This window comes from Scomber scombrus, unplaced genomic scaffold (genome assembly GCF_963691925.1).
Source record: "Scomber scombrus unplaced genomic scaffold, fScoSco1.1 SCAFFOLD_222, whole genome shotgun sequence".
In the NCBI taxonomy this organism is placed as follows: domain Eukaryota; kingdom Metazoa; phylum Chordata; class Actinopteri; order Scombriformes; family Scombridae; genus Scomber; species Scomber scombrus.
This window is the reverse complement of record NW_026910494.1, coordinates 1-11,127: the sequence shown is the minus strand read 5'-3', so window position 1 is coordinate 11,127 and position 11,127 is coordinate 1. Positions and strand designations below refer to the sequence as shown.

Sequence of the window (11,127 nt, the reverse complement as noted above, 5' to 3'; positions counted from 1 at the left end):
TGCTGCTCGGAGGCCAATAGTATCTGAGCAGCGCCATCTTGAAAATTTCAGGTGCATGCTGGGAAAAATAAAAACATGCTTCTACTTATATGGGCATCAGGAGGAGCATGAGGCGCCCTCCTGAACCTGTGAACCAATCAACCTGTCAATCACCACGTAGCCACGCCCTAATGCATACCCTGCTTTATCGTCACATATAAAATCAGGGAGGCCAAAATGTCCCAAATGAACATCATACTGCATTGAAGAAGGCTTTAAACTAGCGATTGAGACCATAAACACATTTTGAAAACGTTTACTGAGGTTAGAAATCAAGTGAGAAGTTGGTGAATTCTCCATTGACTTGTATAGAGACGGAAGTCCTTTTGACACCAAAACGGTCGCCCCCTGGTGGCCTTTTGATAGAATGCAGTTTAAGTTACTTCCTCGTTGGCCTCATTTCAGAGGACCAGAACTCCCCGCCTGGTCATGTCATACTTGTCAGTAATTAAACACTAAAGTGTCGTCATGGAAACATTTATTGTTGTTTATATTTAAATGCAGTGAGAAGAAACAGCAGCTGTAACAGTGATGCCTCGTTAAAGCTTCTTAACAAGCGATGACATCACCGGGTTTATTCCAGCTGTTCATCTACAGACTGTTCAGGCTCAAACATGACATCATTCATTCTTTTATAGTTTTTACAAGAAATATAATCAGAGCTGCATTCAATGATAGAAAGATAGAATAAAACTGTCATTTTCAAACCGATGTGGAAATAAAACAACGAGCAGAAGGAAACATCAGACGAGGTTTAACTGTGACGGTAAAGAGACTCCTTCAGTATGACTGAGTCTTTGGAGCTTTTTCACTTGTATGGTTCATCTTTAACCTGTGATATTATTGTTTGTACTAAAAAACATTAAAAAAAAAAAACAATAAAAAAGAGAATTACAAAAAAATAAAATTAAACTTAATGAAATGAGAGCAAAGATGAAATAAATCACTAAGTCCTTCCACTAAAGTCTCTGTGAATAAAAAACCTGCAGAACAATGATGGGAAAGTTTTTATTATGAGAGTTTAATGATTAATAAATGAATCTGACTACATGTTATGAATCAGTCAGTATCATTAATAGTCTGTCAACACTTTCTCTGGTTCCTCAGCAGCAGGAGGTGAGACAGGAGGTGAGACAGGAGGTGAGACAGGAGGTGCTGGCTCTGTTGACTTCTCTCCACCTGTCTCTCCTCCTGTCTCACCTCCACCTATCTCTCCTCCTGTCTCTCCTCCTGTCTCTCCTCCTCCTGTCTCTCCACCTATCTCTCCTCCTGTCTCTCCTCCACCTGTCTCTCCTCCTCCTGTCTCTCCACCTGTCTCACCTCCACCTATCTCTCCTCCTGTCTCTCCTCCACCTGTCTCTCCTCCTCCTGTCTCTCCACCTATCTCTCCTCCTGTCTCTCCTCCACCTGTCTCTCCTCCTCCTGTCTCTCCACCTGTCTCACCTCCACCTATCTCTCCTCCTGTCTCTCCTCCACCTGTCTCTCCTCCTCCTGTCTCTCCACCTGTCTCACCTCCACCTATCTCTCCTCCTGTCTCTCCTCCACCTGTCTCTCCTCCTCCTGTCTCTCCACCTGTCTCTCCAACTGTCTCTCCTCCTGTCTCACCTCCTCCTGTCTCTCCTCCACCTATCTCTCCTCCTGTCTCACCTCCACCTATCTCTCCACCTGTCTCTCCTCCTCCTGTCTCTCCTCCTCCTGTCTCTCCACCTATCTCTCCTCCCGCCTCAGCGTGTCCATCCATTCCTCTTCCTTCCTCTTCTTTTCCGTCATTGACTTCCATCGCATCCGGATATTCCTCCTCTTCCTCTCCTCCTCCTTCCTCTTGTCGTTCTTCCTCCTCTTCATCACTGTCTTCATCAGAGTTGCTCTGAAACAAACCAACAACTTCATGTTTGTTTTATTTCCTCTTTGTTTCTGACACTAAAAAAACACTACAATACCCACAAGCCTCAGCCGCTGTTGTCATGGAGAAGAAGCTGGTCAGAGTGAATCACAGCAACACTGATCCATAATGTGAGAGTGATTTAAACTGGTATTTACTGGTTTTATAGCAGTTTAAACTGGTATTTACTGGTTTTATAGCAGTTTAAACTGGTAGGATCTCAGGTATTTATACTGACCTCATCATCTCCCTCTGAGCTGTCTGATCTCGCTGTTCTTCTTCTGTGGATCTGACAAACAAACAACTTCTGATATGGATCATGTTTCATTTTTAGGAAGCAAAAGTGGATAACTGATACGTATGTTCAACATCTTTACTACATACTAAAGACTTCCTGAAACATTCAAACGTACAACAGATTACTGCACATAAAAGGTTCTGGAAAACATCTGGATTATACTTACTGACATGCTCAGGCTGAGGCCCAACAAACAGAGGAAGATCACTCCGAACTTCATCATTTACTGAGGAAGAGGAGAGAAGAGTTTATATCACACTTTTAAACATACAGACATAAAAACATGTCCAAGAGTTTTCTCAAACAGGCCACGAAATGATAAACACTACTAGTAGAAGGAGTAGTAGTAGCAGTAATATCAGCAGTAGAGTGGTAGTACTTTAGATGCAGCACTACAAGTACTACTAGTAGTAGTATTAGCAGTAATACTAGTAGCAGTACTAGTAGTAACAGTATCAGTATCACTGCAGTACATAAACATACTCACTCTGCTCTGCTGCCCTCGTTGATGAAGATTGTGATAATACTACTGTAACCGTAGTAACTGAGCAAAGCAGGTCAGGCTCATATTTAAACCCTCCTGACCTTTGAAGGGACCAATCACATGACAGACTGGGCAGTGACATCACAGATGGACATCCCACTCTGTGGTCAGTGTGGTTAGACAATAACGTGGAGGGTGTGTGTGTTTATAAAGCTGATGAGGATATAAATGAGCCTCCGCCCGTCTGCACTCGGTTTTATAGACAGTTTTACGCCTCACACACGCCAACGCACACACGTGTTCACTGCAGTTTAATAAACGCTGACATGCTGAGGCACATCATGGAAGACTCTTCATCTGTCGGACTATAATGTAATAATGTCAGACTGATTATTGGTACATTACTTCTATGTTTTAGTCTGTTTTACTTCCATTTCTGTTGTTTTCCTTACAGCTGATTCTGTTGCTATGATGAGGTCGTAGATAGGTGAATACTGTAGTGCGATGGCAAAGTTTAAACCTTGACCAGGACGTCCTGCTCTGATTGGATAAGATTTCTCTGTCACATGTTTGATTGTGAGGAATTATCTGTCTTTTGCCTCTTTGTCTTTGTCAGGCTCCAGCCCTCACACAGAGTTAGTGAGCATGTGTTTGGATGCAGAGCAGGGACTCTTTCCCTGGCTCCTGTGAGACAGGCCACCCTCAGGCCTGGCTTGTCCCAGGTCTAGTTTTGGGCCAGGGTCAAACACAAAACCAGTGATATGTTTTGGCAGATGAAACTCTGACTTTAAAAATGGCGATCTGTGTTTTACATGTCAGTTCTTCTGTTTGCAAATAAAAGACTCTTAAAGTTCATAAGTCTGCTGAAGCCTCACACCCGGAGAGTAGCGGCTGCATCTGGAGGTTGGGAGTGAAATATGGGATAACTTCTGCATAGCCGTGGCCAATCTCTTCACCCTCAGGGAGACCACTCATTGTCTCCTCTTTTTCTCCCTGGGGAGGGATGAGCCCCCCTGGGAACAGCTGTGATGGCATATCAGTGGCCCCAGGGCCTCCTGTATGCCTTCCCTCTCTTTGTCCTCCTGCACCAACTCCTACAGAATCCAGGTAGAGGAAGTCCGCCTCATGGCCCCAGATGATCTGCTTTGTAGCAATTGTGCCTCAATTGTTCCCTGAATGCCTTTTTAACGGATCCGCAAGAGCCTGCTAACCAAAACCTTTTCCTGCAGAAGAGAGAGAAACTAAGATTTCCTCCAGTGGCCCTCCAGCCATACGCTGACTGCTGATTCTTCCGCCCTCAAGAGCCGAAATCAGCGCCTGTTAGCCTGAAGGATCGGACGCCTGGAAAACAGTGTTGGACTTTCCCTAACGGACTTGAACACCACACAAACTTGCATCATGCCATATGATCTACATCGGTAGATCAACCAACAGTAAGGGTTAGGGTTATTAATAACCAAATGCACTCCTTTCCGCTCCTACATTTTATGGTTCACCTGGTAGTGAAGTCCCAACAGTCAATGAATAAGACACAGATCCTATTTCCAGGTTTTATAAGGAATTTATTTCAATAGTTGAATTTCATGTATAACTAATTTATTTTCATTATACAACAAGCCGGTCATCAAACCAACAGCCTCCGCTGTACTAGTGTGTGTGTGTGTGTGTGTGTGTGTGTGTGTGTGTGTGTGTGTGTGTGTGTGTGTGTGTGTTACAGGCTAATAAATGTTCAGATATATTTTTATAAAGAGTGTTTCTGTTAGTGCTCAGAAAGAAAATACGACCTCAGGTAACTCCTGTGTGTACATGTATTTGTGTGCAGGTGTGTGTGAGTGTGCATGTATGTGTGTGTGTGTGTGTGTGTGTGTGTGTGTGTGCATGAGGTGATATGACATCATCAAAAATTATGATGATGTTTATTATAATAATTATTATAATTATTCACATGACCCTGATATTCAGTCTAAAAACCCCAATGTGACCATCATACAGCAGCAGTCCCAGTTGCCATGGTAACGCTCACTGTCATGGGTGGAGCAGGACATTTCCCTCCTCCCCCCAAAGCACTGTGGGTAATGTAGTCCTGTGGGGACACAAGAGGGGAGGCGTGGCCTCAGGTGACCACGCTCCGCCCCCACGCACTTTTTAAACTTAGTGTCTGGTCAGGGGAAGGGAATCATGGGTACTGTAGTCCAGCAGTAGAGGATTCTGGCTAATGAAGACCTTTAGCTGGGACTTGTGGGTAATGTAGTCCTTCTGTGCGGTAGATATAGGCTATGTAGGTTGTGTAATCCTTCACTGCAGCTAGGAACTGTGGGCAATGTAGTCCATAGCCTTTTGTTTAAAAATGGAAGTTTTCAGTTTTACCTCCTTGTTGTTGCCAAGCAACCATTGAGACAATGATCACTAGAAACTCTCAACTGTCCGATGCAACAGAAGGGGGATTGTGGGTGTTGTAGTCCAGGCGACGAGTTGTAGTCCTGGCAGAGTGAGATTGTGGGTGTTGTAGTCCAACATAAGGCTATTGTAGTCCAGACAAGGGAGGTTGTGGGTGTTGTAGTCCAATCACACATGGACTGTGAGATTTTCTAGTAGCTTTAAGATGTAGTAGGAGTTGTAGTCCAGCAGAAAGGAGTAGTGGGAGTTGTAGTCCAACAAAAGGGAGTAGTGGGAGTTGTAGTCCAACAAAAGGGAGTAGTGGGAGTTGTAGTCCAGCAAAAAGGAGTAGTGGGAGTTGTAGTCCAACAAAAGGGAGTAGTGGGAGTTGTAGTCCAGCAGAAAGGAGTAGTGGGAGTTGTAGTCCAACAAAAGGGAGTAATGGGAATTGCAGTCCAACAAAAGGGAGTAGTGGGAGTTGTAGTCCAGCAGAAGGGAGTAGTGGGAGTTGTAGTCCAACAAAAGGGAGTAGTGGGAGTTGTAGTCCAACAAAAGGGAGTAGTGGGAGTTGTAGTCCAGCAAAAAGGAGTAGTGGGAGTTGTAGTCCAACAAAAGGGAGTAGTGGGAGTTGTAGTCCAACAAAAGGGAGTAGTGGGAGTTGTAGTCCAGCAGAAGTAGTGGGAGTTGTAGTCCAGCAGAAGGGAGTAGTGGGAGTTGTAGTCCAACAAAAGGGAGTAGTGGGAGTTGTAGTCCAGCAGAAGTAGTGGGAGTTGTAGTCCAGCAGAAGGGAGTAGTGGGAGTTGTAGTCCAGTGTTTGTTTGATACTTTAAGCCCTGAATAGACTGTGTGTTTGAGCCCCATTGTTTTATTTACAGTCACACAAGTCTTTATGTACACTACACAAACGCGCACGCACGCACGCACACACACGCGCACACACACACACACACACACACACAATCTTCACATAAATAAATAAATAGATAGATAAATCAATAAATAAATAGGATAATATAAATACTTCAATACCAACTGAACTCTACAGTCCTGATTCGTTATTTACTGATAATACAGGATTATTGAATCAACACATAATCAATCGATTGATCATCTGTCTCTCTCTCTGACACACAGACAGCTGGAGAGACAGACAGGTTCGTCCCCCTCATAAAGAAACACAACTCTCTTGGTTGCCGTGGTTACAGCATCCATCCAGTGCCTGTGTTCTGTTGTCATCCTCGTAGAAGAAAACTAAAACCATAAAAAGACAAACATCTGCTCTCCTTGGCGACGGTTTCCATGGAGACCGTCTCCTGTCGCTGGCAGTGGCTGGTAGCCAATCAGAGTCTGTCGCGGGTAAGGACCCAGATGTACGGGCCACTCTGCTCCTCGATGACGGCTTTGACCAGGTGGTACACCTCCTCGAAGCTGTCGCCGTGCACGATGGCTGCACACACACACACACACACACACACACACACACACACAAATTAATACAAAACTTTACAAAGCTCTAAACGTGTCATAAACATACATTCAGTGTTTTTACCTGTGAAACACTCGAGGAAGTCTTGTTCCAGTTTGATGGCTCGATCCAGAGCTTTCCTGGCCTGATCCTCCGACAGACGCTTGTTCAGATCCCTGCACACACACACACACACACACACACACACACACACACACACACACACACACACAGCATTAGCTGTCTTCAGTTACCATAATCTGACGTATTTCATGACATCACTGATGACCTCACAGACTCACAGGATGTTCTCCAGGGATCGTGGTCGGATGAAGATGGCGATGGGGTGGAGCTGAGCTGCCTGCAGCCTCCGCACCGCGTTGGCTGACACGTCCAGGATGCAGTGCTTCCCCTGCTGCCCCCCAACACACACACACACACGCACACACACACACACACAGACACACGCACACACACGCACACACGCACTCACAAAATGTTAATTACCATGTCTTTGAACCATCACCATGGTAACTATAGATTTGCATACATCTGTTGATCTTGACATCAAGTACAAAGCATCCCCATGGCAACCACTGTAACATCCTGTGGGAAACATCACCACAGTAACTTTAACAGAATAGAAATATGACTTAGATAACCTTGACATCCCATAATAACACTATGGAAGTCATAATCTGTTGTATACATCACCATGGTAACCATAATCCTGTACTGGCATCACCATGGTAACTGTAACTTCCCACAAACATCACCAGACACACTGATCGATGCAACTGTAATCTGGTTCAAGCATTCTCCATGGTAACTTAACTCAGTACAAATATCTCCATGGTGAACATAAACCTAATCCAAACAAAATTTTCAAGAAAACGTCATCACCATGGCAACCATAAACTCGTATAAACCCTGTAGGAAGCGTCACCATGGTAACCGTACTATCGTATGAACCCTGTAGGAAGCGTCACCATGGTGACCGTACTATCGTATGAACCCTGTAGGAAGCGTCACCATGGTAACCGTACTATCGTATGAACCCTGTAGTAAGCGTTGTCATGGTAACCGTACAATCGTGTAAACCCTGTAGGAAGTGTCGCCATGGTAACCGTACTGTCCTATAAAGCCATCACCTTGGTAACCGTGTCTCACCTGCTCGGCCACCTGTCTGACGCTCTGCACCGACGTCCCGTACAGGTGGTTGTTGTACTGGCCCGCCTCGATGAAGCGGTGGGACTGGATGTCACGCTCCATCTGTTCCCGTGACGATACAAAGTGGTAGTCCCTCCCGTCGACCTCGTAGTCCCTCTGAGGACGGGTGGTGTCTGCGGACAGAGAGGGAGATCAGTGACTTCCTGTTCAGGCTCACAGCTTCCTGTTTGTGGTCGTACGGTGAAACTCACGAGGGACGCAGGAGCCAAACTTGTCGGGGAACTCGGACAGAAGGTCGTCGTTGACTCGGTCTTTGGTCGGGCCGAGGATGATGACGGGACGAGCGTAGTCCACTGATAGAGAGACAGAGCTTTATTTACACCTGCTCAGGTAACAAGATGCTGACTTAAAGCCCAAACATGAATAAATCAAGTTTTTACCTTCGATCTGAGTGACGAGCTCGTAGCTGTGGACGAAACCTTCTCGACCTGAACCATGAAAAGTCTCAGTCATTAAACAGAACTCATGAAGAGTCTCAGTTATTAAACACAACTCATGAAGAGTCTCAGTTATTAAACACAACTCATGAAGAGTCTCAGTTATTAAACACAACTCATGAAGAGTCTCAGTTATTAAACACAACTCATGAAGAGTCTCAGTTATTAAACACAACTCATGAAGAGTCTCAGCTATTAAACAGAACTCATGAAGAGTCTCAGTTATTAAACACAACTCATGAAGAGTCTCAGCTATTAAACAGAACTCATGAAGAGTCTCAGTTATTAAACACAACTCATGAAGAGTCTCAGTTATTAAACACAACTCATGAAGAGTCTCAGTTATTAAACACAACTCATGAAGAGTCTCAGTTATTAAACACAACTCATGAAGAGTCTCAGTTATTAAACACAACTCATGAAGAGTCTCAGTTATTAAACACAACTCATGAAGAGTCTCAGTTATTAAACACAACTCATGAAGAGTCTCAGTTATTAAACACAACTCATGAAGAGTCTCAGTTATTAAACACAACTCATGAAGAGTCTCAGCTATTAAACAGAACTCATGAAGAGTCTCAGTTATTAAACAGAACTCATGAAAAGCTGAGTGCAGTGATCAGAACACGTGTTACCTTACTCTTCATACGTGACCACTCCTTCCTCTCCACCCTGAAACACACACACACACACACACACACACACACACACACACACACACACACACACACACACACACACACACACACACAGGATAAGAACATTTAATCAGTACATTTTCCTGCAAATATATAGTGTATAAACTGTCCATAGTGTATATAATGTACAAAATGTGTACCTGTGTTTAGAGGGGACGTATCCCAGCTCCTCTAGCTCCCCCTGCTGGTTGATTCGTCTGGCCTGCCACCACTCATCATCAGTGCTGTCCATCACATGAAGCACCTCCCCGAAGTTAAAGTCCAGAGCTTGTGATAGGACGCCACAGTCCCACTGCTTATCGTAGTCGAACAGCGCCCTGCAACACGTAACGTGAGCACTGAGCACATGAGGACTGCTTCAGGTGAGCTTCCTGTACAGGTGTGTGCTGACCCGGCTTACCTCACGTAGAAGCTGCGGTTGGCTCTCAGACTTCCAGACGAGCTGTTCATCATCTGCTCCCTCAGGTCATGGATCTTTGCTTCGAAGCGACTGTACTCTGCACACACACACACACACACACACACACACACACACACACACACACACACACACACACACACACACACACACACACACAAAGGACAACACTCTAAACGTTCCTTTATTTCATGAAGACCAGCATTTCACTGCTGAAACAGTCCAATAATAAAAAGAACCAATGATTTATATTCATACATTACCCACCAAGAAGTACAAGTACTAATACAGCAGAGTAAAATACTCCAGTACAAGTTAAAGTACTGCAGTATTATGAGTGATGTAGTATGCAGTATTACAGTAAAAGTAGTGGTTTGGTCTGTGTGTGTGTGTGTGTGTGTGTGTGTGTGTGTGTGTGTGTGTGTGTGTGTGTGTGTGTGTGTGTGTGTATGTGTGTGTGTGTGTGTGTGTGTGTGTGTGTGTGTGTGTATGTGTGTGCTCACCCTCAGGTCTGTACTGTGCTACTATGGTAACAGTCTGTCCAGCGTTCTTCAGAGCTGCTGCTGCCTGTTCATGTGTGGCGTACCTGAGATCCACACCGTTCACCTGCACACACACACACACACACACACACACACACACAGTCAGCTGTCAGACTCTGGTCTCTGTGATGTCATCAGTGTGACATCAGTGTACTCACACTGAGGATCTGGTCTCCCTTGCGGAGCTCTCCGCTGAGGTCTGCTGGTCCTCCTGCCAGGATGAAGGAGATGAAGATTCCCTCGCCGTCCTCACCGCCAACGATGTTGAAGCCGAGGCCGGTGGAGCCGCGCTGGACGCACACTCGCCGAGGGTCCCGGGAGTACTCGTCCTCTCCCATCATGCCGCGGGGGATCGGGGAATATCGCCGTGGAGACGGAGGAGGGAGGGCTTGTGGGTAATCACACATGTAGTCCGGCTCCATGTAGGCTGCAGAGGACAGGTGGACAGGTGTCAGAGAGGACAGGTAAACAGAGGACAGGTGGACAGAGGACAGAGAACAGGTGTACAGGTGTTACAGATGTTACAGGTGTACGTACAGCTGGTGAGGTCGGGGGGGCTGTATCGATCAGCTGGGTGGATGTACTGTGATGTGGGCGTGGCCACCTTCAGGTAGACAACCTCCCCCGTGTTCTTCAGAGCAGAGACGGCGTCTTCATGCAGGACGTCCTCCAGAGACATGTGGTTCACCTGCAGGGGTCAGAGTCCAGGGGTTAGGGTCAGGGGTCAGAGGTCAGGGTCAGGGGTCAAAGGTCAGTGATGTCACGTACCGCCAGTATTTTGTCCCCGATCTGTAGCCGTCCGTCTCGGTGCGCCGCTCCGCCCTCGATGATCTTGGTGACGTAGATGCTGTTGTCTCCAGGAACGTGTTGGTTCCCCACACCGCCTGCTATACTGAAGCCCAGACCTGACCCACAGAACACACGGAACACACAGAACACACAGAACACACGGAACACACGGAACACACGGACACACAGAACACACGGAACACACGGAACACACGGAACACACAGAACCGTTATCACTGCAGCTGCAAAAAGAACATTTAGAACCCAACAAGTGGAGACAGAACCGGTTCTAAGTACTGTAGAACCACAGGACAGGTAAACAGGTTCTATGTAGACTGTACTGACACATGTTGGAGGTTCTGGTTCCACAGACACAGAACCAACAGAACATGAACTGGAATTAATCCAGTTTAAATCCTGCAGTCTGTAAAACGACCAGCAGAGGGAGACAGAGCAGCAGCAACTCTTA

The 11,127-nt window shown here is 45.8% G+C and overlaps 1 protein-coding gene across 1 annotated transcript; it reads right to left on the bottom strand.

Annotated features, from left to right (window-relative positions):
* Nucleotides 1-6,331: 6,331 nt before the first annotated feature.
* Nucleotides 6,332-10,774, bottom strand: LOC133977064 (disks large homolog 4-like; the record flags this gene model as incomplete). Its single annotated transcript, XM_062415206.1, has 13 exons — nt 6,332-6,526; nt 6,629-6,720; nt 6,847-6,956; nt 7,715-7,887; nt 7,966-8,067; nt 8,155-8,218; nt 8,847-8,883; nt 9,050-9,226; nt 9,310-9,406; nt 9,831-9,933; nt 10,028-10,296; nt 10,407-10,557; nt 10,638-10,774. Coding segments are annotated over 13 exons (1,619 nt in total), but the record flags the coding sequence as incomplete, so codon positions are not given.
* Nucleotides 10,775-11,127: the final 353 nt, after the last annotated feature.